At 32.4% G+C, this 18956-nt stretch overlaps 2 protein-coding genes across 3 annotated transcripts in view; one reads left to right on the top strand and one right to left on the bottom strand.

The window, feature by feature from the left end:
* Positions 1 to 984: 984 nt before the first annotated feature.
* LOC125056835 (cell division cycle protein 27 homolog) lies at positions 985 to 4333 on the bottom strand. The gene is made up of 4 exons (XM_047660140.1): positions 4137 to 4333; positions 3981 to 4056; positions 3669 to 3816; positions 985 to 3585 (listed from the first exon to the last, which is right to left on the bottom strand). Exons 1-4 carry the CDS (start codon positions 4158 to 4160, stop codon positions 1716 to 1718), a joined length of 2118 nt encoding a protein of 705 aa, XP_047516096.1. The 5' UTR covers positions 4161 to 4333; the 3' UTR covers positions 985 to 1715.
* Positions 4334 to 4640: 307 nt separating this feature from the next.
* Positions 4641 to 18956, top strand: part of LOC125056836 (transmembrane protein 184B) — a 29253-nt gene continuing 14937 nt past the window's right edge. The window contains exons 1-3 of one of the 2 annotated variants that reach the window (XM_047660142.1): positions 4641 to 4979; positions 5995 to 6142; positions 16081 to 16246. In XM_047660142.1, the coding sequence (XP_047516098.1) occupies positions 5996 to 6142; positions 16081 to 16246 (313 nt within the window). In that variant the 5' untranslated portion in view covers positions 4641 to 4979; position 5995. The remainder of the gene's footprint in view (positions 4980 to 5994; positions 6143 to 16080; positions 16247 to 18956) is intronic. The other variant, XM_047660143.1, reaches the window with a different exon arrangement.

Raw genomic sequence — 18956 nt, 5'->3', positions numbered from 1 at the left:
ATTTCTGTTATGTAAGTATATTTTTATTTACTTATATTAGCGGTGTTCTACCTACTTACAGGGAAAAGATGAGAAAATAGGGTAAAGAAAAGCAATACATTTTTTTATTCAGAGTTTTAATGCATAATTGTTGGGTTACAATTTTTTTCGAAATACACGCCGCTGTTATACCTTCGTTTGTAATTCTTGTTACAGTTTTCTCTGACACACCTGCAATTAAATTATGAACATTTAAAAATAATAGTAACTTTAAGTTTATAATGCTTATGTAATATATGTATTAATTTCAGTTACCTAGTTTCATCACGTTATGTATTTGTTAAATTTTGTCGCAAAAACGAATTTATATCATAAAAGTCCCATCAATACAGCAAAATTTTTTTAAATGGCAACTCTAAAAAGTAACTGTTATGGCGGCAACTCTCTTCCGAACATTGTTTAGTGGTATTAAAACACCTTGATTCTTATGTTCCGCTTCACAGAACTCTTTCACCTTTAATATAATTTCTCGAGCCGAACTTTTTACAACTTTTGGCATTGTAATCAATCTTCAAAATGCACTAAGCTAGTTAAAAATTCACAAAAATCTACCACAACAAACGAACTTAATAACATCGACGACAACATTGCCGACCTGTCAAATTTAGTTACAAAAATCACCGCGGGACTTCTTTCATGAAAAGCACTATGCAGCTTAACAGACATTTTTTTTTTTTGTATTTTTTGCTTCTTGCACTGCACGTTCATCCTTCGATATTTTTTTTGGTAGGTACCAATATTGCTTTTGATAATTATATACAATTGGTAAATCAAAATAAAACGCAAGTGTTATCGCATCGCCTTAGAATTGAGAATTACTGTTTACATTTATAAAATGTATTAATCTGAAATACTTCACATTTTTAAATGTATATTAAAATTAAGTTATAAAAAGTAAGAATCTTTATAATTGTTTATTATATGTACTTAAGAATAAAACACTCATACTTTTAATATGATTTTATAGGTTTATATTGATGTCTAGACATTAATCACATTTTGCAATTGAATTGTGAGTTTAAACAATAGTGCTAATTATATTCATACATCCATTGACACAAATCTACTTAATATTTACAAATATCATATAGGTATTGAATCTAAAAGCAGAACAGTATTTTTTTGAAAATATCTTTGATTTGAATTGATTTCTAAAACCGCCTGCGGTTATTGTCAATTGGTTTACTTTCACAATTGCATGATATTAACAAAATGAGTAGTCATAATGCTAAAAGGTTTGTTTAATACATTTAAATTTAAAACACCACATTGAGATCAAAGCCCCGTGTGTTACAAGCACAATCATTCCAGTAATTATTGTTTTATTTGCTATACAGTTAACTATGATAAACAAAGAAATATCCACATCTTAATCTATATAAACAAATATACTACTGCTATGCACAAACCAATCCCATTAAATTATTATGGTTTTTGGTGACTGGAGATTGATAAGTGGCATCTCTATGTACAACATTCAGTCAAAATTGAATAGGTATATAACTTCAATATACTGATTAGCATGAGCATTCTACACCAAACCAGTGTCAAGTTAAAAATCAAGGCAAATATTAGTTTAAAAATCTCTTCCTTTTCTTTTATATATGGTTTAGTGAAGGATCTTAAAAGATGATTTTTTTGAACACTCATGTTTTATATATTTATGATACGGTATCTCATGGTCTTTCTGAACTTTCTTCTGGTTTTGATGGGTCAAATGATTCTTTGACGTGTCCACTCATGCCTTTAGGGTCTAAATTTGTAGCCCAACAGAAGTGCATTAAAGCTAAATGTGAGTTGCCCAATTTATCATGAACTTTCCCAAGGAGGTAATATACGGAAGACTCTTTAGGCACCATATCTTTTAAGTGATGGAGATCAGGTAGGGCATCTTGTGGTCTTCCTGCCCTTAATAACACAGAAGCTCTATGAAATCTACACAGTGGATTGTCTGTGTCAAAAGCAACGGCTCTTTCGAGGGTAGCAAGCGCTCTATCCATTTTTCCTAACGCAGCTTGAGCTAGCCCTAACTGACAACGCAATACACCTGAATAGGGATGAATAGTTAACGCTCGACGAATTTGCATTTCAGATGATTTCCATCTCTCTTGCTTTGCATAAACTGTAGCAATGCCATACCATGCAACATAGTTACGTGGGTCAATACTAACAGCTGTTCTGAAACTTGCTAATGCCTTGTCTGTTTCTTCCGCAACAGAGTACTCATGGCCTAAAAGGGCATGAGCATATGAAGCATCAGGATTTATTTGCACAGCTCTTTTGAAAAATTTAAGAGCAGTTTCCCTCTCTTTATGTAATGAGAAGCAATTACCAGCAGCCAACCAAGAAATTGCATTATTTCTATCTAACTCGACTAGTTCCTGAGCTAATGCAGATAATTGAGCCTCTCTTTGTAAATGCCATAAGCAGGTACTGTATATATCCATTCCCTCTGTTCGACAAGGATATTGCTTTCTTATTTCAGAAAAAACTTTAACAGCAGGTTCATACTGAGCTAACTCATAGTGAGCTCTGGCAATCATTGTTTGCACCCACGGAGACGTAATTTGTTTTACTGATATATTTTTAAATTGTTTTATAGCAATTTTACAATCCAGAAACGCCAATGATTTGTAAGCCTCACCAAGATCTTTTAACAAGTTAAGCAGTCCCACCACATTAGAATTCTTTGGTGTCATTGTTGGAGTGGTTGCTTCAACATTCTTAATTCGTTCATTGGTTTCTGTATTTGCTTTAACATTCTTGACTGAACGCTGTTTATTTTTTCTAGAAGGACTTTTTGGTGCAACAAATTTACGGCTAGGTGACTTGTTATTTTCTTTTACGGAGTAACTGCTGTTATTTGTGCAAAATAGTCTTGATGACCTCCGAGGTGCAGGTCCTAAAGTACACCTTGGACCACTGGGACTGAAGACAGCATCTTTCAACTGTCCAACATGAGCCCTCAATGAATTGACAATTTTTGGAATAGCTTTCTGTTCATTAGAATCTGTAAGTGTAGGTGTATACATAGCTGGAGATTCATCCATAGGAAGCATACCAAATGATGGTGAAAACGGAATGGGTGCAATTCCACTGAAAACACTGTGCATTCTTTTAACAGAGACCTGTGAATCTGGAGTTATACTAGTAGACATGGGCATAGATGTTCGAGTCACAATATTATTAGGTGTAACAGTATTATTAATACTATTATTGTTAGGAATGAATGGTGAAGAAATTGAAATATTTTCTGAATTGTTGACTAGATTCACAAGTGTTGAAATACCAAATGAGAATTCGGAGCTTGAATGGAATACTTGGCTTGGTTCAACTTTTTCACCCATATTACATAGCTGAGAAAAGGATTTCCACATAAATGGGTTCAAAGATAGAGCTTTTCGATAGGCCTCTGCTGCCTTACTTTTCCTTTCTGTGATAGTATAGATTTTTGCAAGAAGTTGTAATGCATATGGTGCTTGTTCTCCAAATTCCGAAACAACAACATCCATATTTGTCCCAAGTGCATTTTCAGCATCTTTATAACTAAAATGAAATCAAGACTGTATTAAGAAAACATATTTAAAAAATTTACTAATTAATAAATTCAAATCAAGTAGAATACTTACAATTTAAGATCTACAGAACATTTGGCTAAAAGGAACCGAGCTTGTGGAAGTGATAATGAAATATTTTGAAGCAAATTATGTGTTTCGTTTATTCTTCCAGCTCTATAGTAACAGGTACCAAGTAAAAATGCAGTCTCCTCTGAATTAACTAGAAATAAGTAAAACATTTCATATTGAGTGTTCTAAAATACTTTGTATATTGCATTTTCATGTCACATTCATTCTGAAGCGAGAATGAGGCAAATATAATAAGTTTGAATTTAAATCAATACTACAAATATATGATATTAAACATGATTTAAGTTTACTTACATTCAGCATGTAATCTTTCTGCCAAGAATATAGCATTGTCGTATTCATAATTATTGAGGCAATCCCATACAATAACCTGTGAATAAAAATATTTTTTGAAACGTTCTACGAAGCCAGAACACAGAAGTCAATAAAATATTAATTTTGCTATTTTACCTGCAATGGCTCTTGAACAATCATTTTGGTTTGGTATTTGATATTCCTATTATATATTTATAAATATTATAGAGAAAATACTTCACATTGCTCGCCACATTAGTTACACAATACACATTGAAAATTAAAATAAAAACGTATCATCTGCAACGACGGACATTTTTGAGTTTGTTGATTGTCTATGGCTAGGTGACATTTGCAATTCGATAGTGCTAAATTGTACCTGAATAGTGACACTTGATTATATTTATTTATGTTAATAACTCTACAATCTATGTTTTTTTATGCTCTGTGAAAAAAAATAGACTCTGCGAAACAATAATCTGTCATGAATGTTTTGAATAAACAAAACCAAACTTTGAAATGTGATTAAAAACTGTACTACATAAAAATATTTAAACTAATTTTACATGATTTATTCACATACAAAACATTATTTATTACCACTCAGCAGATATTAAAATTACCAGATTTATTCTGTGCCTTAGGATCTTTAAGAATTGGTAAATGGCCACCCTGTTATTAAAAAAGAACGAGGTTTTCCAACTTCCGTCACGAAGATTGAGAAATAAGGAATAATAGTTGATGCCTGATTAATCTACTTCTTTTGTCATTATATGTGCTTTGAAAACACTATTTTTACAAACATTTTCGTTATTGTTGTTGATTGAAGTGCAATTTAATCAATGTCTCGTTTGTGAAGTGTAAATTGTTTTTGTTGTGACATATTTGTGAAGAAAATCAATGAGATATTTTATGAAGCAGCTGGTACAATATGTTTAGTGTTCACTACGATTGACGTACGACGAATTAAAAGAGAATACAACGGACACATATAATAAGGTATGATAATCATTTCATTTCTAAAGATACAAAAGGCCAACATTCACCTTAAACGTAAGCAAAATTCGCCCTTCACTAGAAAAGTAATACAATCAAACAAGAAAAAGTCAAAAGAATGACCTCGAAATTAGGATTTCCGTAATATTATGGTTATTTCAATATGCTTTGACATATTATTTACGATAACAAATCTCAATTGTTCTAATTATAAAGTAGGTGAATTGATACGCTTTATAATTTAATTTATCTGCTCTATACTACTAATTTTAATAGTGCAGTTGAAACAACAATTCTTTAAAAGGCAAAAATCATATTTTTCCTGAAATTATGATGTCATGTAATTTCCCATTCACTGATTTGTCACTTGCAGATGAAACCTTAGGAACTAAAATGGTCATCTGGTCATAATATTTACTTGTCTAGATTAAAATAAATACTCAAATTGACCATTCTTCATACAAGTTTTGTTAACTATTAAAAGTATGAGATTTGTGAAGCATAATAGTAATGTTGTATAATGATAGCCCATTGAATGATTTCTGGGAATCATGATACATACAAAGGCATCTTTTGCCTAAACTTCAGTCAAAATTGTATAAGTGCATTTTTTAATCTGTGAGCTTGAATTAAGTTGTGTAATTTATTTATTTTAGTATTCATGTTTTCATGTACATGTAGTAAACATTGTTTGTACACAATACTATTAAATGAGATGATCATTGATAATATTTTTTTATTATTGAAAAGGGAGCATTATTAATTTGAACCTCTATAAAATGGTTATCAAACTGTTAACAACAGGCCATAAACCTTTTTAATGGAAACATTTACTATTTTTCCAAGAAAAATAAACAATATGTCTTTCTAATAACTATAATTTAACTTTTATGTAGAGGCATTTCAAATATTATTTAGGTATCCCTAGAGTTAACATTACTGTCTGTTACCTTTTGTTTGTTAACATTTTATTCCATTATACAACTATATAATTAATCTATTGAATATTTTATTCCAGGATGGCTGAAGAAGTCATCAATGTCACGGCTCAGCCTATGTCTGAGCCAGTACACAATATATCAAAGGCAATTTTTCTTCAAACTACCACAGCACAAGTTGTCTCTGGAATATTTGTATGGGCAGCCCTCTTCATAACATGCCAACAAGTGAGTGCATTTAGTAAAATTTAATATCTTTCTTTGTAAACACAAATTTATTTTAATTTATTAAGGTTTTGTTATTTCTAATTGATTTGAAAACTTGTTAAGCAGTAATTAAGCATTGTTATAATTTATAATTTTATAAAACTTCTTTTACTAATAATGACTAATTAACAAATTACTAAATAGCTTTATCAAAATGTTATCAATTAATTAATGTTTTTATGCTTATATAAGGTACAACAATTTGATTCTAAGTTTTTTAATATTTCAAATGTCATCCATGTTTATCATTCCTCTTCTTTGTTCTATGATTTTTTATTCTTTTTTTACTTAATAACTACATACTTAGTGAGTTACCTAGTAGATGTGAAATTTTATCTGTATGTATATGCAGCCATAGTCTAAGTTGTTGTTATTTATTATAATTTATATAACATTATAGAATTAAAATAATAACCAGATAACTCAAATAATTAGGTGGATTGCCCCCTTGAGAATTGTGCTTTTTAAATAAAAAGATTCTACAAGAGAGGGTGTAAAAAAGGAAAAATGTATCAACAAAAATAATATTGCCGTGTATTAATTTAAAACAATAAAGAAGTATATGGTAGAGCAGTTTATAGATATTTTATCAACAATGTTTATTGTTTTTGCAATGATTTTTTGATACTAACATATCGTGACAAAGTATTGTTATAAACTATTAAGAAGTAATAAAACAAAATACATGTTTTTTATTTTATTATAGGTAGTGATTGTTGTTCACAATTTCATTTGTCTATTGTTTTAGAGGCTTAGGTTTAATCAGTTTAACAGTGAATCAACCATCTTCGCATTCTTCTTTTCCTGTGGGAATATATCCATTTGTCACTTTCATATTTGTTAAGGATTTCATATTAATTATTATAGTAGTAGTGACTTGCGCATGTACCGCACCTATGTCTCGTAACGCTCCATTTATATCAAGCTTCTCATATTACCACTGCACCTATATTTACTATACTTTCTTGAAATTAATTGCCTTTAATATAGACGTAAAGTAAAGAAAAATATATTTTTATACTCAGACCCTTGCTGTCTTTTTCCTACCAAAACTTGTACGACCTCCCTAGCGGGAACTAATAGCTTAGCTGACCGTTACTTTAATCAGATTATATGGATTAATTTATCTGTTAGGAGGAACCGCGCGTGGATACACGTATCCACGATACATACAATCTTGAGGGGCTCTCAAGTCGTATACAGCTATACAAATTACCTTTATAATCCCGTTACCATGCATATTCTTGTCTATCATCATATAGTAGCATCTATTTTAGTAGTAGTATTTTAGTTAGTTAGTACAACTAAATTTGCCATAGTAAATGATGCGTAACTCTCATTCTAACTACCGTTGATTTTTACATTGGGCGACATACTAATACGCGACTTGCGGGGGAACCTTGCGAGTCCCAGCGGGTCTATGAATAGGGGAAACATCAATATTTATATTTAACTGAGGAGAATAACCAATAGTCCATGGTATTACTTTCTTTGACAGCCTGCATAGGGGACTTTGGGAATAACATGAATTCCATAAATAAGAGTGCCTTTCTTTATAATATAGCATATCATTTCCACTGATCACTATTTAAATTCAAACTGTTTTAAACATGTATTTAAAAAAACTTTAATAACCCCGACCATGATATGGACGACGGGTATCAGACATTGAAGGCCTACCCACCTACTTACAAATATAGATTAATACTTTAAAAGAAATCAAACATTTGTCAGTATATATACATACACATCTTAATAATATATAAATTACGTGTCACGTTGTTTGTCCGCTATGGACTCCTAAACTACCGAACCGATATCAATCAAATTTGCACACCGTGTGCAGTTTGATCTAACTTAAAGATAGCTTACATCTCAATTTATACCCGCAATATTTTTTTATTGCAAAATATTTGTTTATTATTTAATAGTCACAATTCTAACAGATGGCGCTGTGTTGAAAGTACCAACGTATCACATAAGCTACAATTTAATGGCATAACCACCAATAAAGCATGGTGGTCCCCATGACTGGTGTTCTCCTACCGTTTCCCTTGAATAGTTTACTACTATGTAATATAAAAAAAAAACCTTAGCCACATCAACGCTTGGCCGGTCTGCTAGTATATAATATTCACGCCTTTTCCCCAAAAGGGGAAGGCAAACACGTATCTCCACTTGCTACGGTCCTGACGTACCTCTTTCGTTTCATCCACTTTTCATGACATTCTTCATTCATGCTTGTCGGTTATGGGTTCCTTTAACATGTCCCTTATTAAGTACCTCCTGGATTTCTACGACAAGGCAAACCCGACCCGAACTCACCATCCACGGTTGCCTTGTAAGTCGTACTCGTCAGGATCTTTACATGGACAATCCACCTAAGCATTCCCTTTCGTATTCTTCTCACCACGTCATATTTATACTACTTACTATGTTTGTTTCGTAAACTACTAAATATTGAGAGCCGTTATAATAATTATTATATATATTATCATCAATGTAGATAAAGAAATTGTAAAAGTCTATTAACTTTAACGATTTATTTAGGTTATCGATATGAATCATCATTTCAAAAGTAAATGACATCATCTAAATTAATGGCGTATGGTGAAACCCATGCGTTCGTAGAAATCTTTGGCGTTACAAAAGTAAAAATGTTAAGACCTTACGCAAGTTAATAATTACGTTATACAGTAGAACCTCTATAAGTCGAACATCAAGGGAGACGCCAAAAAATTCGAGTTATAGAGTTTTCAACTTATGGAGGATTTCGACTTAGGCGGATTTTGATTCGACATAAAGAGTTTGAGGTTCATTCTTATAAATTTAAATTTAAACACGTGTTTCCATGAGTCATAAATTTATTATTGTATACTCCTAAAATGTTTTCTAAGAAACAATAGTGTACTCACATTGTCGGCAAGTTCTTAAAGTCGGTAACTTATTTTTGTTCGAACAATAGAGATAATAAATTCCAAATGATCAAGTTGTAAAGGTTGTAAAATAAAACGTTCCTATGTTCGAGATACAGAGGTCAAATTTAATTTTTCGAGTTATAGAGTGAAAATATGTACCAAAATGGCTTGGAGGGACTCGGTGATTATTTCGATTAACAGAGGGTCAAGATTTCAAGTAATGGAGGTTTTGGTGTTTTAAGGGAAGGGAACAAAACATTTTTTCGAGATTTGGAGGTTTTTGACTTATCGAGGTTCGACTTAACGAGGTTCTACTGTATATAGAGATTATCTATGTAAATTTTCAACAAAGCAATTGTTTCATTTATCTAATTTTTCACGGTGTAAATCTCAACATTGAATCGCTATTGGGAGTTACAGAGTACCTATATACATATGTCTGATACGTTACAAGTCGCAATTAAGGACCTATCCTATCGCCAAACTCCAAAAAAGTACATTGTTTCTTTCCATTTTTCGTCATCGTTTCTTGAAGTAGGGCGAATGGAAAAAATATATGGTGGAGTTGAGTAGTTTATGTATCCATTTTAAAAGATCGATACACGATTTAAATAACTTCGCTCGATAGAAAAAAAATCCAAACATAGCCAATTTTTAACACTTTGAATTCATTTTATGACGAAAATGTATATAGAACATAATTTTGAAATTTACACGATATATTTAATCGCAAGCCAAGTAATCCATTTCAGAAAAAAAAAGATAAAATTACATTAATTTAATGTTTTACATAACTAATTGTTATTACGGGCCGACGCGACCCGCCTCTCCTCTGCGCACCGCAGTCCACCCCGAGACACTGACACAGCAATTCGTGCTGGGTTAGGGCCTTAAGTATTGAACCCCTTCATAAATGTCAAACAACAAAGTACAGATCTTGAGACAAATTTACTTGTATTTTATTTTATAGAGTAGGGGGCAAACGCCTATGGACACTCAATGCCAGAGGGTTCACGAGTGCGTTGACGACCTTTTAAGATTGGTTCGCTCTTATCTTGAAGGACCCTAACTCGAATTGGTTTGGAAATACTTCAGTAGGTAGCTGGTTCCAAAAAGTGGCGGTGTGCGGGAAAAACTGCATTAAAAAGCTTAGTAGTAGACTTCGCGGTGATAGGTACGGGTGGAATTTCGTATTCTGCCTCGACGTCCGATGATGAAACTCAGCTGAAAGTATTAATCCGAACAATTCCTCTGAACATTCATTGTTATCCACTTTAAAACGTAAAGTCAAGCAAATACGAAAATAAGGATATCCTCAAAAATGTTCTCATAAAATTATCTTCAGAATAATGTGACACGGAATTAGTATAAATTAAAAACGAAGGACTCAAAAGTTCTCACATAAGTTCAGAGCAACTTTAAAACTGGAACTTAATTATGAAGGTCGTCTCTTGAAAATGGAATATATTAAACCAAATTTGATATATTAAAATGTTGAATGAAATACCTAGTTTGAGTAAATTAAAAAAAAACATAAAATGTTAGAACGTAATATGATAGAATAAGTTATTTTTTTGTAATTCGTTACGCCTAATTACTAATAAGATTTACAAATCGATAGTATTACTAAGTAACATGGTTCTAAACGTCTGTATGTAATTTGACATATCTGACAGCTCTCTAGGAGAGATAATGACATGGAACAAATTAGAATATGGACCACAAAATCGGAAACTTTTACAGAAATTTGAGTATTTTCATTTCATAACACACAGTCGAAGCAAAAGTTTAAAAAGATACTGCAAAAATGGCGTATAAAATGTAGTATTATTACATGGTTTCGCTAATAATTTATTTCATACAAAGCTTTAAAATTATAACAACAATGCAAACCAACACGACAACAATAACAGTAGCATATTGTGTATAATTTGCTAGACTACCTGTTGCTTTCAATATTAGAATATATATGTCAATGGTCTAGACAGCGCTTCAAAGGGGCGATAATCTAGAGTCTAGACTGGTTCTTGTCTATGAACCTTAAATATACCTATAGTATAGAGTATAGTAACAATATAAAACCTGAATTAATCGATTATCCTATGTAACAATCACCTTTAAGTGTCCTGAGAATTCTGTTTTAACTAACTGGTCAATACTATGGTTGTACTTAAAATATAATTTAATAGTAGTTTATGCAACTGTCATATAATAGAGGGTATTAAAACATGAGTGTAGTTTCAAAAACTATATGCAGTCTATGCAGAATTATATGTCTAATTATATGCAGTTGCATACACTACTTTATTTAATCTCATGGCTAACGCTTTTCTTGATTTTTCTGGCAAAAGACTATTCGTCAGTTTCGTAGCTGTTTCTAATGTCAGGTGGAATTAAATTTTCATCGGTATTGTTGGTGTTGCTTAACATTTTTGCTACTAAAGTTTTATCCAACAAAATATTACTCAAATTCGTATGGACGAAATAGCGCCAAAATGGAAAAAGTCTTTTATTGGTTTATTGGGCCGGAACCAGCGCGTTGCGATCTCCACAGATTATAATATTATGTACTTAAATTGAATTGAAACCTACTTGGTCGGGACACATTGTACTTTAATAATTTAAAAAAATTTTTAAAGCATTGTTTTGTTAGGAGAATAATGCTTTAATTTAATTTTTTAATTTTCTTAAAGAAGTATGTAAATAAAATATGCCAATAAAAGTCTGTATTTCATTTCATAATTAGAATATTACCTAATGAGATTATATAAAAATATTTAGAATATTCATCAGTCTAATTGTACTCCTACTAAATTACTCTTTCCTCTCTTTCTGACAAATTGTGTTTATGCTGTGATGAAAAGGGACAGTGCTTTTGCTGAAACAATGCAATGATTAATCTTAAAAATATAAGTACTAAGAGTTTAAAAGCAATGTTAAAACTAGGTAATGTCGTTATTATTTAACTTCAAGTGCTATATCGATAAGGCTATAGATTACAGCCTCGTAAAATTATAATTTGCAATCATGGGAAGTGTTGCAAAGTGGCTTACATATTTGCTATTAAAGAAAATCAAGTATGGAAAGTTACCTATACGTCAGGCGATGAATAAAATTACGAATAAAAAGTAATGACATAACTCACTAAAAGCGGTCCGGTTTTTATACTTATGTAATTATGATAATTGTTGTGTTATATTAATAATAATAAAGCTACTTTAATTCCATACTGTATAAATTACAAATCAGATGGGTGTTAGTTTTGTTATTATAAACTTAGTCCACGTTAGTTATTGTTATTTGTATTACTTCGTGTATTAGCAGTATAGACTCCTTTTGGGTAAAAGCCTCCTACTGAACTTTCATTTGGTTCCGTTCTTCTTCCAAGTATTTCTCCCCAGAAACGGTAATAATGACGTCATCCCATAGCATTTGTGGTCTTCCCCCGTTTCTCTTTTCTGGATGTTTTCTCCAGTGGGTGGCTTCGTAGGTCCATGTTTTGTCTATACACCTTGCAATATGGCCTGCCCATTTCCATTTCAGCGTCCTAAGACTATGGGACATCAAGGGAAAGTACCTTTGTAGTATATTTTGCTGAAAGAAGACTTTATTTTATTTTGAAAAATTAGTATTACTTACTGCATGCAATGATTTTCTAAAAATAAATTTTCTAAAAATAGATGCGCTGAAGTCGTTCTTAAATTGTATTCCTGTCACAGACCGAGTATAATATTTTATGTTAAGTTAATATGAAATTGTTATTTAGAATCATGTCTTTATCGATGTTGCGTAAATAGATTTTGGATGTCTACGGCTGTGATTGTATCACAAAATCTTTTAATGAATACTATTGTCGTTATGTTTATTCGAATTTAAATTTTATTATATTTCTATGCAAATATTCGCGTTTAATGGCGTGATGTCATAGTATTTATCGATTTATACAGTGTCAACAACTGTATAAATAAGTACTATGGTGAATACTCCGGTGTATTTAATCCGTACTAAATATTATGAATGCGATGGTTTGGTTTTTTAAAAATAATATATCGTCTTGAAATACCGGGTCTGTTTAGGTCTAACCCACATGCTTTACTAATTTAGCTGTCTCTGTGTTGTCATTTGTTAAAACAATGTAAGAATGCTAACTGTTCGTAAGTTTAAATACCATCCGTATCACCTTAACGTCCGTCGTTCCACAACTGAGCGTTTCTTAAGGCAATCTCTGCCGCGCACTATCACTATGTGGAGCCAGCTGCCCACTGAAGTATTTCTGAACCAATTCGACTTAGGGTCCTTCAAGAAAAGAGCGTGCCATATCTTAAAGGCTTGCGAGCCTACTGGCAGTGCGAGTGTCCATAGGCGGCGGTATCACTTAACATCAGGTGAGCCTCCTGCCCGTCTGCCTCCTGTAAAATAAAAAAATAATATATAATATGGAAAATAATAAAATAAATCAGTGGCGCTACAACCTCTTTTAGATCTGGGCCTTTTTCAATCAAATAGGCAAGTATGTGATCATCGAATTTTTGGGTCTAAGACTGTCGGTTTCCTCACGATGTTTTCTTCATCGTTCGAGCGAATGTTAAATGCGCACATTTAGAAAGTCCATTGGTGCACAGCCACGGATCGAACCTACGACCTTAGGGATGGGAGTCACACGCAGAAGTCACTAGGCCAACACTGCTCTATATAATATTGTTGTGAAAGTGAATCTATACTAAGAAGTAAAGTTTGTAAGGTTTTAGGGGGGTTTCACATTTTCACAGGACATTCTGACTTTATTACCAATAGAAAGCCACGTTATTTGTGAGTGTCAGTATATTAAACCGAAAAATTAAAAGACTGGTAGTCGGATTTGCAAAGTAACTCGGAGAAAGAACGGTCGAACGATAACGTTTCTTACAAACGCTGCCTTCATTAGAGCTTGATATGAAATCATTTGCGGTTATAACCAATATCTGTAGTGATTTATGAGGAATGGGTTGATCTTCGATGGTTCTTAATAAAAATATATCAATGTTAAAACGTATATAGTATGAGTTCATCTAATTGAGTGGACGCGTAAGGGGTGTCTTAGTTCACTGAACCGTAGCTAATAACCTGATATTTTCCAGACCTTTTCCGTACTTGACTAATCCAATTAAGTTGATCATTTAATATGGGGAATTCTCTTTGCATCAGGCTATAAGAGAGAATCCTTGGACCTTATTACAGACTCAGTTCTGTTTTAACTATTGTCTAATACGTTATAGATGTCTTAAGGGCAGGCAAACCAGAATTTTGACTAAAAACAGCCCAGGGAACAGGGAGCGTTCAAGGATTATGTTACGAATTTGGGGGAGGGGGTTCTACTTGAAAAACGTTACGATTCGGGGCGGGGATTGAATTACGCGTCAATATAATTACGGTAAAAAGAATCACTGGGTGGTCACGAAACGTTTTACTATTTGGTACAGAAAAACATTATTTTGGGGGGGGTGTCAAAAATTTTCAAAAATTGCGTGACGTAATACTACAGCGCTCCCTGCGAGGCCCTTAGCATGATAACATACTTAAAATAATAGACTAAACTAAACTAGACATCAGTGGGCGTGTTTTGGAACTCAAAAATATAAATATTTCATTTGATTGTTGCTGATGCAAGACAATACTATCGAAGCGTTAACGGTATAGGGAAACTTTAAATCTTGTCCCAAGCGTAAGTGTATCTATATACTGCGATACTAACACCTGCGGAATAGGTTTTTTCTTGGACCTTACGGGATAATTATGTAACCGTTATTCTATAGTCTACCTTGTTTCCTTCATTGTTTTGCTTACATTGTTCTTTAATCGGAATCTAATATTCTCACACATTTATATATCTTGGCTGCCATTTAAGACACGATCATCATCTAGATGAGTACTATAATGTAAATTAGATTATATGCATGCTATATATAAAATACTAGTACACGGCCTCCGAAACAGAATGTCTCCTCAAAATTCTTCCATGTGTCTCCTTCTCTTTTATTTTATCTTCCGTGGTCTCTGCTGGGCGTCCTATTCTCTTATTTCTGCCCACCAGACCATTACAAGTAAGGACCTTTTTGGCCCATCTGCCATCATAAACGCGCGCAGTGGGACCGGCCTATTTCCACTTTAATTTTTTTGAGTATGTTACCACGTCTGTTAATCTTAAGTATGGCTTCGGATTACATTGTTTTTTACTTTGTATTTAATTCAACCGAAGAATAGAACGCTCCATATACCTTTGTTATACACCAGTCTTCTTTATTACCGCGCTCTACTAAATCATACAAATAATGCGGAATTCGAAGTAGTGCGGCATGGAACATACATATTCTGCCTTCTTCGTGTTTTATTAGGACATGCAAGTTTTTTGGCTGTATTCCTTGATGGAGGCGGGAATAAATTATTCTGTGTTCTCCTTATCTATACTAGAATTATAAAGAGGAAATACGTCTTAAAAAGAATATACGCAAAGACTACTGGACCGATTTCAAAAAATTCTTTCACCATGCATCATTATCAACAAAGGCCTTCTTTAAATGCGAATTATTTTAATAAATAATTCTCCTTCCGGGAAAGGCTAGTATTTAAAAAAAAAGATGGATTAGTACTTGAAATTCTTAGTATATGTAATATGTATTAACCATCTGAATTTTATTGGTTAATGTACCAACTAAAAATTTCCCTACGACTAACTTTTCTTATGTGAATAATCGTTAGTACCTACTAAGAAATGGAATTCTAGGAATGCAATTTATGTATTAATAACATTTGCAGCGCGCGATTTGTGATGCCTATGATGACAGCGAAGCGTTATATGTTATAATTAAAAACGGTTTTTTTTTATTACACAAAGCTTTAAGTATTCAATATAAACGTAATTTACGTTATAAGAGACAAGATAACGGCGTTGTTATGACATGAGAACAAAATACTACGTTATTAATGATTTTAATTCCATTGCAGATTTACCAACACCTGCGCTGGTACACTAACCCATCGGAGCAGCGATGGATTGTGAGGATTCTGTTCATTGTACCAATATACGGCATCTACAGCTGGATCTCCTTGCTATTCTTTATGGGCGACTCGTATTATGTCTACTTCTTCACGGTCAGGGATTGTTATGAAGGTAATTTATTTTCTACTATTACTATAAAGGCCAATAGATCATCGTATCAACTACCTTGTGTGTCGCTTTAGTCGTGTACGCGGGGTCGAATCTCGGCGACATCAGTGGCGCTGCAAACGTTTTAGGTCTGGGCCTCAGGCTTCTGAATCTGTTTCGTGATCATTTTGTTTTTGTAATAGGCAAGTGGGTTTCAGCCTATTGTGTTACGCTGTCGACATTTTGGGTCTTAGGCAGGGTTTCCTCACGATGATTTCCAAATAAGCCAAATTGATCACATAAATAATGAACACTACAACCTTTTAGGTCTAGGCCTCAGACTTCTGTATCTGTTTCGTGATTATTTTATTTTTCTAATAGGATAGTAGGTAGTAGACTTTTTAGGTCTTAGGTATGCGGGTTTCCTCACGATGATTTCCTTCGCCGTATAAGCGAGAGTTAGCGCACATAGACATAAAGTACATTAGTATTGCACAGCTGGGATCGAACCCAAACAAAACACACTTCACTCACTACATCCTTTTTAAAAGACCAAAACAAATAATTAATTTGAATGCGAGCCGACCATGTCATTTGATGACTGTACTCCCTACTATTTTTGTTAAGAGTTCCTACTCTATTGAAATCTCAATGAATATCGAGAAACGTAAATGCAGCGTAGTGAAATATGTGCAATAAAATTTGTGAACTGGGGCGCTATTTATATGGAGTTATTTTAATCAATCGTGTTGGTTAAACATGCACACTAATCTCTTGTTCTAATTTAATAAAAAGGTATTTCATTCGATGACGAGACATTCGATCTTTTATAGAATAATCTAAGAAACATTTAATTTTTAAATATATCATTACTATGTCAAGAGAGTGTGCTCATAAGCCTCGTTATTATGAATTGTATAGAATGATAAAAATTCTATGCCTATATTAATTATATTTATTGTCCGGTAAGGAAAGGTATTTTTTTTTGATCTCTTGTATGTATATGATACAACAAGGAAACACTTTTACATTTAAAAATTTGATGTACTATCAATATATAGTTTTACATTCAATTACTATTCTATATTTAAAAAAAAAACTTGTCGTAATAATATTTTCCAATATAAATTATATATGAAGAAATTTTCTATATTAAACAGCCTTTAAACTAAAACAATATTAATATAATCTAGTAAATGTAGACTTCATATATTTATGATTTATTTATTTATTTATACTTTATTACCTTAATCAAAAACATACACATAACAAAAATAAAAAAAAAACAGGTTACAAAAGTTATAAGGCAACGGGAGGCCTTATCGCAAACAAGCGATTTCTTCCAGGCAGCCCTAAAGTGGAACATGAAAAAGAAACACCTACAGAGGGTAGAGTACAAGTAATGCAAAAATTATTAACAAAAAAAAAACTCAAAGTAACTCGTTACTATAACTAAAATAAAAGTAAATCTAAAGATAAAATAATAATAATAAATAAAAATATGTAGAAACAAAAATATATCTAAGGCGGTTGTAAAATTGTAAATAATATTTATTTGAATAACAATGTGGGTTAGGATTTATATGATTCAATTAATTACTAACTTTCCTTAGCCTATTGATGACTATAATGTAACATAAAAATATGCACACAACATAAAATATAATTTTAATTGTCAGGCATTATAGATAAAAGCAATTACATAAATTAAACCGACTTCAAATACCTTTTCTCTGTCCTTCAAATATTATTCATACCCCTAAGAAATACAGAAGGTTCGCGTCGATATGACTAAGTTTGTATTAAGAAATATTATGAAATTGAGCACACGTGTTTGAAAATAAATTATTATCTTATTATCCGATTCCAACAATATATCATATATAGAAAGTGATAGAAATTGAAATTCAATTGTATGATTATGAAATGCTGTTTTTCAAGTATAGTTCATGGTTTTTTTAATCTATAGCCGAGACAGCGGCTCATTGCTTTTCGTAACACTGAGAGCCTATCCTTTGATTGTTGAGATTGTTGGCGTATCCTTTAGGTACTGATGTGTAGCGATTTTTGTATGTATTTATTAACAAACATCATTAAAATAAAAACAGAAAATAATAAATATATAGTTATATGTACGTCAAAACAGTTTTACAGAAACAAAAAGAAATTATGTAAAAACATGAAAGCAGAACGCTAAGATAAGACAATATTTACACTTTAATTCATGTGAAAAATAGCTAAACGAAATCTTATCTGAATTTTCGTTATCTATAAAAATCTATTTGCTTTTTAATAAAAATACGACTATCCTTCAATATACGTATTGGCTACGTGCTTTTTGCTGAATTTATACTATGTACATAACCTCATTTTACGCAACCGCGGATATTAATGGGCAGGTACGGCAATATTGCATATAGCTAGCGGTTTAAAACCATTTTATAGTATATATCGAGTGTTTCTGATCTCCTTTCACGGAAAACGGATACTCCTTAATTCTAAGTTCTTTTTATACCAATGGCGCTACAACCCATAGGTCTGGCGCTACAACCTATAGACAAGTAGGTGGTTAGCTTTCAGTGTCTGACACACCGTCGACTTTTTGGCATGCCGGTTTTCTCACGATGATTTTCCTTCGCCGTACGAGCGAGTGTTAAATGCGTACATAGAAAGTGCACATAGAGTTCATTTAAAAGTAATGTATTATGTAGTGTAAAAAATAGATTTTCATTTG

The sequence above is a fragment of the Pieris napi genome, chromosome 15, assembly GCF_905475465.1.
Source record: "Pieris napi chromosome 15, ilPieNapi1.2, whole genome shotgun sequence".
In the NCBI taxonomy this organism is placed as follows: Eukaryota; Metazoa; Arthropoda; class Insecta; order Lepidoptera; family Pieridae; genus Pieris; species Pieris napi.
This window is presented reverse-complemented; position numbering and strand designations above follow the sequence as displayed.

Excerpts from the sequence above, each read along its gene's own strand:
- LOC125056835 (XM_047660140.1), bottom strand. The coding sequence starts at position 4,160 with ATGATTGTTCAAGAGCCATTGCAG. Across the intron at positions 4,057-4,136 it reads TTGTTCAAGAGCCATTGCAG|GTTATTGTATGGGATTGCCT; the intron begins GTAAAATAGCAA and ends TTTTATTCACAG. Across the intron at positions 3,817-3,980 it reads AGAAAGATTACATGCTGAAT|TTAATTCAGAGGAGACTGCA; the intron begins GTAAGTAAACTT and ends ACTTATTTCTAG.